General features: G+C 42.7%; 1 protein-coding gene across 7 annotated transcripts in view; it reads left to right on the forward strand.

Annotated features, from left to right (window-relative positions):
* ANKRD44 (ankyrin repeat domain 44) overlaps positions 1 to 20,636 on the forward strand; it is a 162,033-nt gene that overhangs the window by 98,491 nt on the left and 42,906 nt on the right. For 4 of the 7 annotated variants that reach the window (XM_028751848.2, XM_028751828.2, XM_077917976.1 and 1 more), the window contains exons 8-14: positions 1,084 to 1,296; positions 3,082 to 3,160; positions 5,226 to 5,340; positions 7,821 to 7,903; positions 13,160 to 13,223; positions 15,553 to 15,621; positions 17,941 to 18,081. In XM_028751848.2, the coding sequence (XP_028607681.2) occupies positions 1,084 to 1,296; positions 3,082 to 3,160; positions 5,226 to 5,340; positions 7,821 to 7,903; positions 13,160 to 13,223; positions 15,553 to 15,621; positions 17,941 to 18,081 (764 nt within the window). Of the gene's footprint in view, positions 1 to 1,083; positions 1,297 to 3,081; positions 3,161 to 5,225; positions 5,341 to 7,820; positions 7,904 to 13,105; positions 13,224 to 15,552; positions 15,622 to 17,940; positions 18,082 to 20,636 lie in introns of all 7 variants that reach the window. The other 3 variants (XM_028751819.2, XM_028751839.2, XM_028751859.2) reach the window with 1 other exon arrangement.

Genomic DNA, 20,636 nt, shown 5'->3' on the forward strand with positions numbered 1-20,636 from the left:
TCTCATATTTCTTGCCCATGATGCTAATATACCATAGCAGTTGAGAGTGTTTAAGTGTGATTATCTTGCCTTCCTTTCTCCACCAGGCTTGAAATAAAAATAGGAATTCAGAGTGTGGGTGGATACATACATAGGGGGAGGTACCTCTGAAACCTATTATATATACCAGTTGTACTTCTGGAAAATGAGGATAATAACTTCCATGTTGATGGGCAGACTTTTTCCATATGTTGCAGTGTCATTCCTTCATCCGACCATGTAGATAATCTATTCAGCAATGAGCTAGAGTTCTTTTACCTAGATGAAGTGTGAGGACAGGGAAACCTCTTTTTTCTAATTATTTTTCTTCGAAATTTATATTGAATGCCAGAAAAGATCAGGCAGTCTAAAGATTCTCCTTGATGATTTCCATCAAAACAATGAAGACACACGTTCCATCAAAAAAGATAAGCAACACAATGGATTTTGTTTAAAAAGTTGCATCGTGAAATAAAAGGTTCGAATAAAAAGAGAGAGGTTTCAGAAGAAATATTTTCTTGTTAGGGGCATTAAAGTTCAATTGTCTCATTTGGAAATAAACCAGAACAATGGGACTTGACACCCCTAGCAAAGTAAGTTCTTTACAATTATCACATTTATTTCGTAGTGTGATTTTCCTATTTCCTAGTGTTGGTTTCCTATTTTCTTGAAATAATGCTTTCTTCCACTTAGAAAATTTTCAAGACTTAAGGCTTGTTATTCTTCACTGTCATTTCACATAGATTTTGAAGGGGGGGGGGAACCTCCTCCCCCACCCCCTATTTATGGGTCTAGTTAAAAGCTTTCTAGTTCATAGCTACATTGATTTATTTATTATTTTCCACGGGGAACTCTCTCTCTCTCTCTTTCTCTTGTCTAAAGGGAACTACATACCTAATTAATTGCTATTTACTGGAGTATTTTTGTCAATGAAATCTCTTGCATACAGTAAAAAATCATGTCCAGGAACCCTCCTGCTATGTCAACATGCAGTCAGCGGTGGGTTAGGCAAGGCAAGGGATCTGATGTCTGTAATTTAATTAAATTGGCCTTGTTTTGTTGCAGATTGATGAAATGAACGTCTACGGAAACACTGCACTTCATATTGCTTGTTATAACGGGCAGGATTCTGTGGCTAACGAGCTGATTGACTATGGAGCTAATGTCAACCAACCTAATAACAGTGGATTCACTCCCCTGCATTTTGCTGCTGCTTCTACACATGGAGCTCTTTGTCTGGAATTGTTAGTGAATAATGGAGCAGATGTTAACATTCAGGTAAAACAATAGATTTGACACCTTTAGTTTTAATTGCCTGAACTTGATCTCTGCAAACTGGGTGAAAATGGAAGCAGAAGCCCAGAGGCAACTGTTCGCTACCTCTTGGGATGCTTCCACATATTGCATTCCTTCTCATTCCACTTTTAACAGAATATGGGATAGTCACACCATCATCCACACCTCTTTGCATTTTATGTTTTTACGTCCATGGTATCCCATCCACACCAGTGGGGCAGTTCATGTCTGAAACTGCCTGTTTTTCTCATGCACAGACTGTCCCCTTTCTCCATGCTTCCTATCCGCTACACCTCACTTGTATCCGTAAATACACCACAACCAGCACTTTGTGCTTAGCCCGGTGCTTCATTAGCAGCCCATGCGATTCTTTCAACAGTGGGGTGACATGTTGGCAATATTCTGCTCCAGTGAGCAGTTGAGCCCTTCATTTTGTACCAGCTGCAGCTTATGGACTAACTTCAGGGGCAACCCCACTTAGATCACGTTGCAGTAATCTGGCCTGAAGATTGCCACCACGTAGATGACTGTGGTGAGGTCATCCCGGTCCAGAAACAGCCGTAGTTTTCTTTCTGGCCAAAGCTGGGGAAAGGCACTCGTAGCTACTGAGGTCACAGGGGTCTGTAGTGAAAGAGAGGGGATTAGGAACCCCCTCCTTCAGGGAGAATACGACCTTAACTAAAGTAGGGAATTGACCAATTATCCAGACTTGAGAACCACCCACCCACTGTTAGGATATTTCCGTTCCACCTTAAGAAGGGAGCAGGCTGTTGTGTGTCACAAGCCTGCGTACTTCCTGCACACAGGGAGTTTCCGTTTTGTATATAGCTTTTTGTTCTGGCTGTTTCCTCGAGCAGTCATGTTTTTCCTTTGTTCTGACCAACGTTGAATAAAGCTGTAAAATATGCTCTCCTGGGTGAATCTTCCGTTGTGGAAACTCTGCGAAAAGGGCGTGCATGAGACTTGGAACGCATCTGAGGCTCATGTCGCTAATTGACTGATGCTGTGCCAATGGGAGTCGAGAGACCGCCTGTAGGCTGCCCGATGCCTCGGACTCCCTGGCAGTATCCCAACAACAGGTTATGGGCCCAGAAACCTCTTGTCACAGCCCCTCTGTCTTTCCAGGATTCAGTCAGTTGTAGCTGATAGATTCACATAGTTTGCCCAGCCTGTGATTCTTTTTATCCCTTTTGGGTAGAAGTGAGAGCTGCCTGTAGAAAACAATGGAGAAATCCAGGATTTTATCGTAGCTTCGGTATTCTCCCTTACAGCAAAGGTGAGGGCACTTCCCAGGAAATATCTCTGCGCCCTCAACATTCTGTAGGTCCTGGAAGCACACAATACCATTTGGCTGGTGCCTTTAATTTAAAAATAAAATAAAACACAAACTTATGTGTTTCTGCACACCTAGGGAGACCTCTGAATGAAACCACTACCTTACTTTTGGGTGGCTCTCTTTCACTTCCAAACTGATAGTGAGTTTAGGTCAGGCTTCCTCAAACTCGGCCCTCCAGATGTTTTTGGCCTACAACTCTCATGACCCCTTGCTAGGAGGACCAGTGGTCAGGGATGATGGGAGTTGTAGTCTCAAAACATCTGGAGGGCTGAGGTTGAGGGAGCCTGGTTTAGGTGGTCAAAGAAGAATGGCTGGATTTACTAACAACTCGTAACATTTCTTGACACCTTGCAACCCCGTTCTTATGATTAAACTGAATTGTGGTCAAATGGCAGTGGTCAATTTGGGGCATTTTGTTTTGTTTTTGACAGAGTAAAGATGGGAAGAGTCCGTTGCACATGACAGCCGTTCATGGGAGGTTTACGCGGTCTCAAACTCTCATTCAGAATGGTAAGAAGGTTCTTCCTGTTTTCTTCCTGATCCAAAGAAAGCATTAATGGGGGGGGGGGGATTCATTGAGTTTCAATTACTTTGAATTTATTTATAAGTTGCTTTTCTGCAAAAGTTTTCAAAGCGGTGTACAACTCCCTCCCAGCTCAAATCAGATCAGCCAAAAGACACAGCAGAAGCTGCAGATAAAACTGAATGATCTTCAGCTTTTAAGTTTTTCAGACAAGCCTCTTACAATTCAAAACTCAAAGCAGCTAAATCACCACATTACAAAAGTAACCCTATACATACTCTCCTGGGAATTGAATTCAATGGGGCATAATTCTGAGTAGACATATATAAGATCACCCTAAAAACCCTACTGAGCAACCAAGTTTTGACTTCCTTCCTGAATTAAGAAAGAGCTGGTGGCTCCCTATCGTTCTACCCAGACACTGAGGTCCAGTGCCGAGGGCCTTCTGGCGGTTCCCTCACTGCGAGAAGCCAAGTTACAGGGAACCAGACAGAGGGCCTTCTCGGTAGTGGCACCCGCCCTGTGGAACACCCTCCCACCAGATGTCAAAGAGAAAAATAACTACCAAACTTTTAGAAGACATCTGAAGGCAGCCCTGTTTAGAGAAGCTTTTAATGTTTAATAGGTTATTGTATTTGTGTTTTATTGGAAGCCGCCCAGAGTGGCTGGGGAAACCCAGCCAGATGGGCGGGGTATAAATAATAAATTATTATTATTATTATTATTATTATTATTATTATTATTATTATTATTATATCTTGTTCGGGTAGGGCATCCCACAGATTAGTAGAATGATTGTATATTGGATTGTGTTGTTGTGACCGTTTATCAGCAGCAGACTGTGGAATGCTTTCCATTCGTAGGCGATGACATGCAGTCTTATTTTCTAATACAGAGCATAAGCCCTTCCCAGTTGAGTAATTCTAGCAGTCTTCTACCTGCTGCTTTGCTTTATCTTGCCACTTCCTCTTAACAGTTGTGAATCAATACAGTCAGTACAGGCCTATCGGAGTCAGTTTAACAAGATAGTACACCCAGGTATGGAAGTGTTATTGCCTGATGGTTTAGTTGTATGCAGGCTTGGCCATAGACAAACCAGATGACAGAGGTGGTTCTTTCTAATTTTGTCAGTTCGTCGTCTGACAAAGCTGCCGAGGGGCATGATAAAGAATGAGTTTTATGATATATATATATATGGACAATGTAGGTCAGCGTCTCCAGACTTGGTGCCCTCCATGGTAGATTGGGGGTTTAGATTAAAGCCATCATACCTAGTTCTGCCCTCAAAAAATATTTTCTGCCAAAGAAAATTTAAGACAAAAAACCTAGATATTCATTTTGCCTAAATCTGAAAAAGAAATTTTATAGCATCCTTTACTGGTGAGTAGAATATGTTGTTGTTGTTGTTGTTGTTGAGGAATGATAATGTACCATAAGATGTGTTACCAATGTATTGACACTTACTGGAGAAGCAACGTGAATAAAATATTTCAGCCTATTTGGTAGAAATGTGACACACACACACACACACACACACACACACACACACACACAGCTAAATAACTTCCACAAAAGAAGAAATCTTACCTAGAAAGTTGCAAGACAGAGCTAGAGGTGAACTTGCTAACTGCATTCAAAACTTAGCATATATCATTAAAAGTATGTTAGCTTTCTATCGAAAGAGATTATTAAATGCTCTGAAGTTGAACAGATATATTTGCCCTATTTATATGAGCGAGAGGGGAATTATTAAGTAAACTTTCACAATTGCATGGCAATAATTTTCTGGTGTGTCTGTATAATATAACATCACACACTCACTCATTCTTTCTGCTGTAGGAACACAGTGAGTGCGTGGCTAATGCCTAGCTTACCCTGCCCCTGAAATAGTTTATATTGTGACTAGTGAGAAGACTTAAAATAACTTGCATCACCTCTTCAGGCTGGTGTTGATGAGTGACCTATATTCCTAGTGAGTAATGTGAAATCTTTGGTAGCTGAATTGCACTTGATCCTTACGTGTCATTTCTGCATTAAAAATGTCATTTCCAGGAGGTGAAATTGACTGTGTTGATAAGGATGGCAACACCCCACTCCATGTGGCTGCAAGATATGGACACGAGCTTTTGATTAACACCCTAATAACCAGTGGAGCTGATGCTGCCAGGTAAGTTGCGGAAGAAATACATTTTTTGGATGGTTTAGCAATGACTGACTGTATAAGGTTTGTTGTGAATATGCTAGCACAGGGGTAGGCAACCTAAGGCCCGGGGGCCAGATGCAGCCCAATCGCCTTCTCAATCCAGCCCGTGGGCGGTGCGGGAATCAGCGTGTTTTTACATGAGTAGAATGTGTCTTTTTATTTAAAATGCATCTCTAGGTTATTTGTGGGGCCTGCCTGGTGTTTTGACACAAGTAGAATGTGTGCTTTTATTTAAAATGCATCTCTGGGTTATTTGTGAGGCATAGGAATTCGTTCATTCCCCCCCCCCCAAAAAAAAAATATAGTCCGGCCCCCCACATGGTCTGAGGGACAGTGGCTGAAAAAGGTTGCTGACCCCTGTGCTAGCACATAAGTGCTCATTCAACATGTAACCATATGGATTCTGCGGTTGCAAATTCTTGTTTTTTAAGATACCTAATTCCTGGCTGATACCAAATAAATGTTGTTAAAACCACAGAAGGGACGGAACAGCATATGCTTAACTATCTTTACCGAAACCACTGTGAATTAAAAAGGGTATTTAACTTTGGTTGGATTATATCAGGGGTCAGCAAACTTTTTCAGCAGGGAGCCGGTCCACTGTAACCTCAGACCTTGTGGGGGGCCATATTTATTTTGGAAAAATAAATAAAAAATAACAAATTCCTAGGCCCCACAAATAACTCAGAGATGCATTTTAAATAAAAGGACACATTCTACTCATGTAAAAACATGCTAATTCCCGGACTGTCCACAGTCTGGATTTAGAAGGCGATTGGGCCGGATCTGGCCCCCGGGCCTTAGTTTGCCTACCCATGGATTATACTGTATTTAACATTTGCAACGCTAATTTAGTTATGTCGTTGTCTTTTGGATCTCACAGTTTAAGAACTTTTTATGCTTCTATTTGCAGTGGAAAACTGAAAATTATATAGTGTTTAGATCGTTGCTCTATATAGATTTAGAGGCGAGGGGGTTGGGAGATGACCATTTTGAGAACTGCAACCTTTTTGGCTTCTTCCTTTATAAATTTCAATCTACTCCTTTTCTAAGTGTTTAAGGTAAAAAAAAAAAGGGAGAGAAGAACGCCAGCATGAAAACTAGGTTGAGCAATCTGGGTTATCTGCTCAAAATTTCTATTACACGCTTCAGTGACCTGTAGGTTGATCAAATAAAACACCTCTGTCTGTGGCTGAAATGGCCAGTGAAGTGAAAAGCCGGCTTGGAAGTATTGAGAAGACAGCCATTATAGAAGGAAATTAGTTGCCTGGGATCTCGAATGAAATTCTGAGACGCCCATTTGTCAAGATCCTATTGTGATCTTCTAAGTAGATGTCGAGCAGTAGGGATTTTGCTGTGGAATGAGCAGAAAACAAAGCAGAAGGTCATTGATTAAGATAGTTATGTGTTATAAAGGGATAGGGGATAAAATCAAGACGTGGACAGCTGGGTCATCAGATTATCCTTGGTGTAGCAGAGGGAGCGCATTGCAGGAGAAAGACCGGTTTATATTCAGATGGGAATATTTTTAGGCTGTAGACAGAAATTATGCAATAGCTGGTCTATCAGAAGACAGAAGCTGCATTGGACCATTTATTTATTTTTTGCAACACATGGAAGAGCTCTGCAGATTATTGCAATGGTTTTGCCAGCCTGTCTGGCCTCATATTTGTGTGTCACAGAGATTTCAAAGTGTTTGATATGGCAGGCTTCTTGCTAGGAGTTGTGTTATCATGAAAGTGGTCTATTAAACTCAGAGCCGAATAAGGCACCATTAGGAAACTCACGGTGCTTGTTTGCTGCATTCAACCTAGCATTAAGCAGATCATTCTGTCCAGGCAAGGATTCCAGATTTTATATTAGAATAATCTCCCCCCTCTCCTCCTCCAGTGCACCCCCTAAATCTCTTCTGGGGATTCCCCTGACTCTGCAGAGCAGATTCGAGGACAATAGGGGGGCATGTCTGGGGAGAGGAGAGGGACAAATTCCAGTTGTTTTAGTTCTGGCACAACCATTTACCATATTTTTTGCTCTATAAGACTCACTTTTTCCCTCCTAAAAAGTAAGGGGAAATGTGTGTGCGTTCTATGGAGCGAATGCAGGCTGCGCAGCTATCCCAGAAGCCAGAACAGCAAGAGTGATTGCTGCTTTCACTGCGCAGCGATCCCTCTTGCTATTCTGGCTTCTGGGATTCAGAATATTTTTTTTCTTGTTTTCCTCCTCCAAAAACTAGGTGCGTCTTGTGGTCTGGTGCGTCTTATAGAGCGAAAAATACAGTAGTTGAATACTACTCCCTGACTGTTGAATTTGCCTAGGTTTCCCTGAGATGACAGCCAGCACTTAAATAACTTCCCTCTTGAGTAGATTAAAAAAACAACTTTGAGATGGGTCCACCTGATTTCCTTCTGAAAGGGTTTGCACAGAGGTTCCTTTGTGTTTTTCAGATGTGGCGTCCACAGAATGTTCCCCTTACACTTGGCAGCACTAAATGCCCATGCCGACTGCTGTAGGAAGTTGCTGTCATCAGGTAAGCAAAGGAGGAAGAAAATGCAAAGCTCAGTTAACTTTGCAAGTGAGCTGCTTGTGGGTCCTTCTTTTGGTTAGCGTTGTGTGCTCACATTACTAAAATTTAAAGGCCTCATTTCCTGTTTCGTGTTTGTGGCGCTAGCTGCACGTGCTTATTTGTGCAAACCCCTACCTATGTGCATGCGTATGAATTCCTGTCATCTGTACTGCTTGTGTCTGAAGCACAATGTATGCTTTTTTCTTCCCTGATGGCCATAGGGAATTAGGAACTTTTGTCTATGGTATGTTCCTGGTGGTGGAGGGGGAGCAATTTTCAAGACTTCACCCTGCAGTAGCCTGAAAATCTGCTCCATAGGGCTGGAAGAACCTGCTCCAAGAGCATGGTGGCATGCTGCAAGGAGGAGAAATTGGAAAAAATTGCTACCCCCCTTCCCTGCCATTGGAAACCTGCAATGGAACAGCAGCTTGGGATCCAAGGCTTAGATTTCAATTCTGCATCTACATAATCTGGAAGTAAATCTCACTGGATTTAGGCCCCACCTGCACTGCACATTTAAAGCAGTATCATACCACTTGAAACAGCCATGGCTCCCCCCCCCAAAGAATTCTGGGCATTGTAGTTTCTTCAGGGTGCTGAGACTTGTTAGGAGACCCCTGTTCCCCTCACAGAGCTATAATCATCAGAGTGGCTTAATAATCAGTCCTTCTCCAAAGAGAACTCTGGGAATCACAGCTCAGTGAGGGGAGTTAGGGGTCTCCTAACAACTCTCAGCGGGACACGGGTGGCGCTGTGGGTAAAACCTCAGTGCCTAGGACTTGCAGATCGAAAGGTCGGCGGTTCGAATCCCCGCGGTGGGGTGCGCTCCCGTTGCTCGGTCCCAGCACCTGCCAACCTAGCAGTTTGAAAGCACCTCCGGGTGCAAGTAGATAAATAGGGACCGCTTACTGGCGGGAAGGTAAACGGCGTTTCTGTGTGCTGCGCTGGCTCGCCAGATGCAGCTTGTCACGCTGGCCACGTGACCCGGAAGTGTCTCCGGATAGCGCTGGCCCCCGGCCTCTTGAGTGAGATGGACGCACAACCCTAGAGTTGGACACGACTGGCCCGTACGGGCAGGGGTACCTTTACCTTTCACAACTCTCAGCACCTTAGCAGACAAGTATAGGATCATGTTGCTCTTGTATTTTCAGAGTGAATGATAAAACTTCGGTGCATTGTAAGATTAGGAAATTGGTTTTCCCTTGCTGCCTTTTTTTAAAAAAGCGCTTTATCATATTTTAGATTTCTGATTTGGATGTAATACAATTTTTATTATTATCTTATGCATGGGTAAGAACTCAGAAATATTATAATCCATATTATTTATATAATATTAATATTATTTATAGATGAAGTGGTTAAAAGGATATAGAAACCTTGTGTTGTACCAGTTTTAATGTCCCTGACTGCATAAATCAAGAGTCTTAAGCTCAAATGCATTGGGTGGGAACCAAATCCATCGCCATCAGTTTTGATGTGTGAGTGGAGGCCAGTAATAGAAGCAGTAACTTGGTTAAATTTTATTAAAAATGCCCCAACTATCCCAAGCCAATATCCCCACCTTTCTACCACGTCTAACAAAATTCCTTCATTAGCATTAGCACTATTGGTGTCTTCATGTGTTGGCTCCCCACATCTCGGGCTGCAGCTTCAGATGCCCCACCATTTTCAGCTCCCCCTCCCCCAATGTACTACTCCTTCTCCTCAAAATTACTAAAACAACTGAACCCCTCTTGCCAATCTAAATAGTTCTTGAATCTTAGTTTTGTTTCCTGCTTTTTGCACTTGGCTGCAAATTTAAATGGAATGGAGAAGAGAGCAATGCGCTCTACATGGGGCTACCTTTGAAGGTGACCCGGAAACTGCAATTAATCCAGAATGTGGCAGCCAGACTGGTGACTGGGAGTGGCCGCCGGGACCACATAACACCGGTCCTGAGAGATCTGCATTGGCTCCCAGTATGTTTCCGAGCACAATTCAAAGTGTTGGTGCTGACCTTTAAAGCCTTAAACGGCCTTGGTCCAGTATATCTAAAGGAGTATCTCCACTGCCATCGTTCAGCCCAGACTCTGAGATCCAGCGCCGAGGGCCTTTTGGCGGTTCCCTCACTGTGAGAAGCCAAGTTACAGGGAACCAGGCAGAGGGCCTTCTTGGTAGTGGCGCCCGCCCTGTGGAACGCCCTCCCTTCAGGTGTGAAGGAAATAAGCAGCTATCTTCTCTTTAAAAGACATGTGAAGGCAGCCCTGTTTAGGGAAGTTTTTAATATTTAATGCTGTATTGTTTTTAACACTTGATTGGAAGCCGCCCAGAGTGGCTGGAGAAACTCAGCCAGATGGGCGGGGTATAAATAATAAATGATGATGATGATGATGATGATGTTAGTCGAGGCAGGTTCAAATGCTGCTGTAGGACAGCCCCTGCTAAGGGCATTGCTTCTGAACATAAAGGTTCAGTAACTGGTGTGGAAATGGCATCGTGAACTGCCATTCGGGCTTTTATTTCTGACAGCCCTTTCAAAAAATCATAAGCCACACTACTGGCTTCGCATACAGAAAGTTGGTGCCACGCAAATGTGATTACATATGGTTTCATCCAGCTCCACACCCAAAATGTTTGCACAGACAGCGGCCTCTCTTTCCTGGTGACTAGGCCACGGGTGTTCTACATTTTCCGGTGGCGAAAATATTGGGGAAGTAGGCCATTTTGTAATGTGGGAACAACCCCTGCGTTACGAAAACGGAGCTTCCCTTCCCTCTGGGGGAAAAGCGTGTCGTTTAAAACGCCCCACATGTTGTTCAGTGTATGGTTAGAAACTTGTCAGCATGAATCATTGACGTCCCCGCTTCCTAAGCATGGATAGAAGTGCTTTGTTTAATCTGAGGTACAATGGCAGCTTGCTGAAGAGGCCACCTCTATGACTTGACTATTCCTTTTTAAAGCTGCTGCGCTGAGGGAGGATAAGCCACTCTCACTCCTTGTCCTTGCATTTTTAGCAGCCCAGCTGTCTGCTTAATTTTAAGGCCACCAATACTAGAGCGAACCACACTGGCAGAGCGTAACTGGGCAGCTGCACCTCCAAATTTAGGAGAGTAGTGCAAGAGTATTAGAAACATGGTTTAAGATTGCACCTCTCCATATCTCTTAGGGATTGTCCGTACTTTCTTCAGGGAGACCCAGTCAAATGCTGAATCAGAGCAAATGTCACTCTACCCTATTGATGTTTGCTCTGATTCAGTGGTAAAACAAAATAAAACAAAACACAGAAAAGACAAAACAATACGAACAAATTCTTGTCATATCCTTATTTTTCTAAACATTGCTAAGTGGGCTTCCCCAAGTCCCGCCTATCTGATTTTCATTTTACTTCATCTTTAGCAGTTTACATATATCATAATTTCTAACCATCTTCTAGGTTTGTTATTGTTATTTATTAGATTTATATACCGTCCTTCATAATATCTCAGGGCGGTTCACAGAATAAAATACAGGATAAAGACGAGTAAATAAGTAAAGCCAAGCAGCCAATTAATAACCCCCCTCCGCCCTTCCTACAGAGCCATTTAAAAGGCTGTGGAATATTAATCTGCCAAAGGCCTAGTTGAAGAGGAATGCCTTCGCCTAGCGCCTAAAATATATATAACAAAGGTGCCATTCGAATCTCCCTGGGGAGAGCATTCCACAAATGGGGAGCCACCACAGAGAAGGCCATGTTTGTCACCCTCTGGGCCACATGTGGACGAGGAGGGACACAAAGAAGGGCTTCAGATTAAGATGGTTTATATGAGGAGATGTGGTCCTTCAGGTATCCTGAGCTATTGAAGGCTTTTAAGCCGTTTAAGGTTTCCCTGTGGGAAAGTGGCCGAGCAAGCGAAAGTGTGGACGAGCCCATCGGTGACTCAGAAGCATAGAAGCTGCCTTATACTGACACAGGCTTTTGGTTCATCTAGCTTAATAGCGTCTACACTGATTGACAGTGGCTGTGTCAATTTATTTCATAAAATCTATACATCACTTGATTGTAAAAAAAACTAAAAAAAAACCCTTCAAAGCGGTTTACAAACAGGAGTCTTTTTTGGGATGCCAAACATATGTTGTACAACTGTACTACTACAGTATATTCTTTATAGAGGTGGTAACAGTAGTATGATTATTATTGTGCTTGGGTGTAGCCTTTTACTGCCCTCCCCCCCCCCGCCCCCAATCACTGAAGAAACACTAGTCTTCTACTAAACTTAAAAAATAAAATAAAAAATCAGTTTGCAACTTTTCCAAAAATAGTTCCAAAACTGCTCAGGCGTAAGAAGGAATTGTCCGCTCATCAGTTAATATGGTGTCACAGGCATATAAATATGACAAGGACAGTAACAGTGAAAACGTACCATCTTTTTTTCCACAGTAGCACCAATTGAGCTTTGTTTGGGATTTTTATTAGGCACCTCCTCAAAAAACAAACAAACAAACAAACAAACAAAAACCCTTTCCAAGGAGTAAAAAAGGACAAAAACCTTTCTCCCAGCAATAGGAAATAAATAAATAAACCCATGTGCACGATGCACAAAACAAAGCAGACAGAAATATTTCCACATATGTGAGGATGTATTGTCCGTATGCACCCTTAGGGAAAAATAATCGCAATCCCTTTCTCCCTTTGCCAAAGAATAGCCATCCCCTCCACAACTTAACGGTGATTTTTTTACCATGCCCTTGCTTCAATAAACTTTTGCTGTTTTCCATATAAAGCGTTCGTATTTTCCTAGAAAGTCACCCTTTCTCCCCCCCGCCCCCGACACAGAATCTGAAGCCATCAATAAATAAAAATCCTATTTGAGGCCTGCTGAGGCAATCTCTGTGACTCCCTTGTTTCCTTTGCAGAGCTCTCTGCCTTCGTGCCCTGCTGTCAGTTCTCTCGATAGCAATCTGCCTCATAAATGCCTGCTGCATGATTTAAATACTTATATAGCACAGGGCTGAATGCGAAAATAGATTCTTTCTGACTTTACGGTTCTTCTTTATGCAGCTGCCAAGCTTGAGCAGCCCCTGTCCGTTTCCATGACAACCTCTTGCTGACTACAGTTGTGTCTGCATTCTCTAATTTTTGTGTTGTTGGGTTTTTTTTCTGACTAACTGATTTTTCTGTCTCTGCAATGTTTCTTGCGGTTTAACTAGGACAAAAGTATAGCATAGTATCCATGTTTAGTAATGAGCACGTGCTGTCTGCAGGCTTTGAAATAGACACCCCAGATAAATTTGGAAGAACGTGCCTCCATGCCGCTGCTGCAGGAGGGTAAGTGGTTTTGAAATCGTAACTGCCAAGTTATATATAATTTCAGTTCTGTGGCCTCTCCGCAAAATAAATTGGTTCCAAATAAGGAATAGCGAAAGACTGCATAAAAACGTCGTTTCCGAGGATTGGTATTTTGTGTTTCACGCATGCAAACTCATACTTGAGGAAAAAATAAACTCTGTGCCTGTTTAAGCAAACACCACCGTTCTCCTATCATAGATTGCTCAGCCCTCATTTGAGTCTTCCCTTCTCTTCTGAGTCATTGTATTCTTAAGCACTCATGTGACTGCTGTGGTTTATCATGTAGGAAATCCCATCTGCAAAGCTTAATCTTGCAAATGAATCGTGTGGCCCTCGCAATAAATTGGGTTTTGTGGGAGCAGCATTAAATTAAAAGATCCAAGGCCTACATGAAATTCCATCTTCTCCCTGCCCCATTTGTCCATACATGCCAGTTGCAGAAAAGAGAGCACCATATCCTGTACAGTGGTACCTCGGGTTAAGTACTTAATTCGTTCTGGAGGTCCGTTCTTAACCTGAAACTGTTCTTAACCTGAAGCACCACCTGAAGCTAATGGGGCCTCCAGCTGCCACCGCGCTGCCGGAGCACGATTTCTGTTCTCAACCTGAAGCGCTATTTCTGGGTTAGCGGAGTCTGTAACCTGAAGCGTATGTAACCTGAGGTACCACTGTAATCCTAAACCACAGCATAGAATGCATTGCTTCTTAGCAGGCTGACTGCTAATTTAATACATCATTTTTCTCTCTCAGCGGGGAACAGTACAGTGGTACCTCGTCGAGCGTCCGGTATCCATTCTGGAGCCCCGGACGCTTGACGAAAGTGTCGCTAGACAGAGCATCGCTCTGGACGTGCGCGTGGAGTGGTTTTGCGCTTCTACACATGCGCGAAGCAGCAAACCCGGAAGTAACCCATTCCGGTACTTCCGGGTTTGCTGCGGAAGTCCACCGAAATGGACTATCGAAGGGGCGGACGTTTGCAGAGGTATGACTGTAGCTACTCCTTCCATGACAAGGGAGTTGCCACCATGACCTGATCTATTTAATACTATGTGAGACCTAGCATGTCTCCTATGTCTACTGTGTTAGACAAGGAACCATAGTTTAACCTGGGCCCTCTGCTATACCATACTTAAATACCCTAAAGGTTGATTTAAACCTGGATGAGAATTAATAATAAGTGGCCTTGTGTTAGAGAGCACAAGTTGCACTAGATGGTTGTTTACTACCTCTTCTGCCTGAGCAGATTTTTTTTGTCCTGTCTTATCCAGACCAGACCAACTCAAAGAAGTGAACACTTTGTTCTTTTTTCATACAGGCCAAATAACTAAATTGCCATCCTGGAAGGCAAGTTGCCAGAAAGAGGGGAAAGCAATCCTCATCCTGTAATTCTGTAGCCAAATCTTTCATTTTAACAGACTGTGCCCTCCCCTTGTATCAAAGACTAGCCGTAAAACAAGTCTTAACTTCCACCGTTCCCACATTTGTGCATATCAGGACTTAGGTTTTAGCATGAGAGAGGCTAAACGGGCAACAGATTTCAAGGGGTTTGGTACAGTTCTGATGTTTAAGAGACAGACAGAATGAAAAAGAATGTCAGCTTAATTCCATCTCTTCCATTCATAATAAGCCCTGCATCCAACAAACGTCAATACTGGAGGAGCCAACATACTGCGCCCCAAATGCTGGGAGCTGAATGGTATGAGATGATGGCAGTTGCAGTCATCTGAAGGGCACTGCATGAGATACCCATTTAGCAAACTAAAGGCACCTCCCACATTGAAGGAAGTTCTCCTGCACATAATAAACTTGCAACAATGAATGGGGACTGTGATTTCTTGACCACAGTGAGGGTTGTGAAGGAGAACTTCTTGATAGATCGTGCCTTTAATGTCTTAACAAAATTTTGAAATGAATTGGCTGCAGTGGTTCTTTCCGATTAAACGGTTGGGGTTAAATTTGTATAGATTAATTTAAAATAGTCCTTTGTTATATGCTCTGAAGAAAATCACATTGGTTTATTCAGTGGCATGTATTATGACTTAAAGTAGGTTAACTGGGGCTCCCAATCCTTTGGAAGAATTATTCATGGCTCCCATCAGACTGCCCATGATCACTCATCCACCAGAGGCGTAGCAGCATGTGTGGTGTTGTCAAAGGAGCATGGCTACCCTCACATGTTCCTGGTACCATTTGACTGGTTCTTCCCAGTCCCCGAACTGTTAATGGAGAAACTCCCTGCCCCTCCATCAATGCAAAGTGTCTGTTTTATTTCAATTCATGCCTTCTCTTCCTTTCTTTGTCTTTTCAGTAACGTTGATTGTGTAAAACTCTTGCAGAGCAGTGGAGCAGATTTCAATAAAAAAGACAAACATGGAAGGTTTGTAATTTACCGTACTTAAAAAAAATTAAAAAATGAAAGACAAGAACTTTAGCCTTAACAATACATGAGTATAACAGACAAAACTAAAGGAAGCTCACCCTTGACTTCTAAAACTCTATCCTTGATGAAAGCCACATAGCACAATTCCTGATGCTGGCTGTTAAGTTGTGGGTGAACATATCAGACAACACAGCGATTCTTCAAACAGCTCTTGTTTATTCACAGGCCAGAACAGAACTGAACTGAAGGGTTCAGTCAGCCTGCTTATATGGAGCTCCACTACAACGTAACTGTAACAATTTTCTAAAACTATCCAATCACTGAACGTCACTTTCGATCCCTTATTTGCATAACTATCTACAGTATCCCCCTGCTGGCCCAGGGTGAGAACTTCAATACATAACACTGGCATATTTCTGCTCAGATCTAGAATGCCACAGAGAAACATTGGGCTTCTGCATCCAGATCTCAAATCTGCCTCAGGGCTCTGAGTACGTAGCACGGTCCTGATTTCATAGCACTGGGTCTTTTCCTCCCCTCCTTCCCTCCTGAAGTTTTAGGTTATTTTTGATAGGCTGAAATGTGAGCATGAGAGGATGAGAATGAGAAACTGAGACAGATGGTGGCAGTGGTTATACTTTGCTGTGGGGCTGCCCCTTATTTACATCTCTGCCTGAGCAGGATAGGAAAAAGGCATCCCCTGTAGTATATTGCTGCCTTAAGTGTAATGCCAAAAAATACAGGTGCAGTCTACACTGAATCCATAAAATAGATTTTTGTTCTTTCTATTAAAAAAATCACCTGCCACCAGTGGCTTATTCTTTCCTCTTTCTTTCCCAATACAGTTTGGATTCTTGAATGCTTTTAACTGCTTCTACTTTTGACTGCAATAGTTTTTTGGATGTTTTAACTGGTTTATAATGTTTCTGCTCTTAAATTGTGTATCTATTTGCTTCTCTGGGCTCCTTCCAGAGGAAGGTTGAGATATAGATTTGATAAATAAAAAATAAGCAATTTTTTGCTTTGCCTTTGCCCCCAACTGCATTAATGTGCCAATGTATAAAGAGGTCATCGAGCAGCACTCATTTTTTAAAAATATTGCCAAGCGTATGTATAACCAGTGCTCCCTAACTTTACATGCAGTGCTTTTTTTTGGGGGGGGGGGTGTACTCAGAGGTAGGGACGCGGGTGGCGCTGTGGGTTAAACCACAGAGCCTAGGACTTGCCGATCAGAAGGTCGGCGGTTCGAATCCCTGCAACAGGGTGAGCTCCCATTGCTCGGTCCCTGCTCCTGCCAACCTAGCAGTTCGAAAGCATGTCAAAGTGCAAGTAGATAAATAGGTACCACTCCGGTGGGAAGGTAAACGGCGTTTCCGTGCGCTGCTCTGGTTCGCCAGAAGCGGCTTGGTCATGCTGGCCACATGACCCGGAAGCTGTATGCTGGCTCCCTCGGCCAATAAAGCAAGATGAGCGCCACAACCCCAGAGTCGGCCACGACTGGACCTAATGGTCAGGGGTCGCTTTACCTTTACCTTACTCAGGGGTACGCATACAGTGGTACCTCGGGTTAAGAACTTAATTCATTCTGGAGGTCCGTTCTTAACCTGAAACTGTTCTTAACCTGAAGCACCACTTTAACTAATGGGGCCTCCCGCTGCCGCCATGCTGCCACTGCACGATTTCTGTTCTCATCCTGAAGCAAAGTTCTTAACCCGAGGTAATATTTCTGGCTTAGCGGAGTCTGTAACCTGAAGCGTCTGTAACTTAAGGTACCACTGTACAGAACTAAGCAGGACGGTGCTCCCCTCTCAGTGAATGCACAGGTGCTGAAAATAATGTTTACCTCCTCAGCAAGATAGAGAGGAGCACCAGTTCCTTGGCTGGAGCTCTGGAATGCCCTTATAGAGTTGGCGTATTGCAGGTGCAAAACCTATAAAGGGAATTCACAGGCGTAGGAGAAGAATCATCATTATTTTTCCCTATCCTCCTTCCTCTCTTTCAGGAGTGTTCCTTGTTTCTTCCTTGTTTTTAGTGGTTTTTTTTGTGAATAACATTCCACATCCCTCTGTTTGTTCAATTCTTCTCTCCATACTCCCCACCCCCCTCTGCAGCCCATGGTCTTTTGCATATCCCGAGCGCCTACTTCTAATCTTCACCGCAGGAGGAAGAATATGTTCTGCATTCAATTAAATAGCTGCTATTGTTACCTCGAAATGGGTTCCCCCTATAGTAATGTTGCTGTCAGGAGCAGTTAACGTAACGCACGCCGTTACTCAAGGTAGTGTCTGAGCTAATTCGTTTCTATTTATTTTTCAGGACACCTCTGCACTATGCAGCTGCAAATTGCCATTTCCAATGTATGGAGACGCTGGTGACCACGGGGGCCAATATTAACGAAACAGATGACTGGGGACGGACGGCTTTACACTATGCTGCTGCCTCAGACATGGACAGAAAGTAAACAAGCCTATTTGCATTCCTTGCTTCAACTTCAGCGCTAAGCCAGTGTCATTTCTGGTCTCTTTATGCAACAGTCTTATTTCAGAAAAAAATACTGCCAGAACCAAAAGTATTCCCTTTCCCCTTCATGAATGCATTCAGCTACTTTGATTACTTTGAATAACTTACGTCCTCTGTGTATTGAGAAGCCTCACAGTTCCCTTCAAGTTGCCGTCATATCTGCAAATGCAGCAGCTTGGACTTTTATTTATTTATTTATTTATTTATTTATTTCATAAAATTTAGACACCGCTTGATTGTAAAAAACAAAACAAAGCAAAAACCCTCAAAGCGGTTTACAAAAAAAGATAAAATGATAAAACCGGGGGAGAAGAATCGCAACCATACATACAAAAGTTAGAATGCTAAAACAAATTGAAATTGCCTCACTTTTCATTCTGTCTAAACAGATTAAAATTACCTCACTTCTTTCTAATACCGTCTTTCCATAGAATTGTTCCCTCTTGAGGTTAGTTCCTCACACAGGTAAAAGCTGTGTGTGATATGTAAAAAATTCACCTAGAGCCATTTTAGATTTCATGAGCCTATTGGTAAAACCAGGTCCTTAGTTACTAAGTTATATAGGACGTTTTTTTCATGCAGACAGAAACAAGAGGGACTCTGTTTACTGGAGAGGAGCACTGTAGATGTTTTCTCCCTAAGGTAATGTTGCTGTGATGCCGTTCTTCAAGTTTCTGTCCTCCTGATGTAAAAGTGTAGGTGGGTTTGCGGTATATGGCTGCTCTTCTCAAAAGGAGAGAACACAAAGGGCCTCAAGTGTGTGGCAGCAAAGATGATTCAGTCATTTGATCATTCATGTATTCGAGCCCTGTGTTAGGCCATAAATTCCTACGTGACCCTCATGGTCCTTTCCAACCCTACAACCCTATGGTTCTATGATTCTAAGAACCCATTGCAATTTAGAACATTTTTTTGTATACCTGGAGATACAGAACTATCAGATGAAACATGCATTAGGGGAGGCATTGAGACTATTCTGTCATAGGGCCCCATCATATCCATGCACTCAAGAGATGGCAGAAGGATTAGGCAGTAACCTTGCACTGTGACAGAAATTAAAATATCCCCAGAATACTACTCTTCCTCAAATCTCCTGGCCCAATGACTGAGGGCAGGTCCACTCCACACGTTTAAAGCACATCCAACTCACATTTGAAGCATGTGGCTTCTCTCAAAGAATCATGGGAACTGTAGTTTTCCCCTCACAGGGCTACCATTCGCAGCAACCTTAGTATACTACAGTTCCCATGCTTCTTGGGGTGTGTGTCATGTGCTCTAAACATGCATTGGATGTGCTTTAAACACTTGGTGTTTAAAGCTTCCTGAATTCTCTTCCTCCTCGTGTGTGTATGTGTGTAATTTACCACATATAATAGTCACAGCTGGGTGAATTTGTACCTTTGTAGCCTGCCATGATGTATTGGTACCAGAGGATGTGATTATAATCTCTCTTCCTGTAATACCCAAGTCATTGTAACATGATTCCTTTCTACCTAGCTTGCTACAGATTCCATAGCAGCTGGGGACATACCCTGTGCTTAAAGTCTCCAGCAAAGATAATCTCAAAAGCTATGCCAAAGGAATGGATCTATCTGAACTGCCTATGAATATCAAAGAAAGAAAAAGGGGGATGGGGTGGGACCTGATGGAATAGATTTCCATGATGTAGAGACAGAAAATATTTTTAGGGGGGAAAGGAAAGGATAAGATTAATGCTCTTTAAAATTGGCTCCATACAGCAAGTATTGGTACCACTTGTACTTACAAGCAAGAGGTTTAGCCAGTCCCAGTTCCCGGGCACATGTAAATGTCCGACACACATATCTGAAAACATCAGTGTGCGCTGTACCTGTGCATGCTACTTACATGGGGACATTGTAAAATGTTTTAGGTATAGCTGTAAAAAGGGGGGGGGGGCAAGTTGCGATGGGCCTTAAAAACTGGACATAGTCATTTTTCTCCAGTCAAGGGTTTGCAAACAGAAATATTTTAAGTGGTCTTAAAATGTTAAGGTATATATTGTGGCAGAATTCTTTCCTCAGGTACGGTATTTAAAACATTCCACTGTGATTGATTGATTGATTGATTGATTGGTATGGTTCAAGTGTTTGCTGCCTTTAGTTTTGTGGCATCAACCCTTTGGAATTCACTTCCCTTAAATATTAGATAGGCACCACCTCTTTTGTCATTTTGGCGCCTGATGAAGACCTTCCTCTTTCAACAGACCTTTTAAGTTCAGATATCTACCTTTCTGCATTGTATTGGATATGCTTTTTATATGTTTCTATAATTTTATCATTTGTTGTTTGCTGCCCTAGACTCTTTGGGAGGAAAGGTGGGATATAAATTTAATAATGAATAAGGTTCTTACCAGCTACTGAAGTGGCAAATGCCACAAACAACAGCACTGGGTCCTTAAGAGAGAAGACCAGACTTTTTGGAGAAACAATTCTGAAAATAGGAGTGCTGAACTTTTTGTGCTTTTTCTTCTT

Source organism: Podarcis muralis, chromosome 1 (assembly GCF_964188315.1).
Source record: "Podarcis muralis chromosome 1, rPodMur119.hap1.1, whole genome shotgun sequence".
NCBI lineage: Eukaryota > Metazoa > Chordata > Lepidosauria > Squamata > Lacertidae > Podarcis > Podarcis muralis.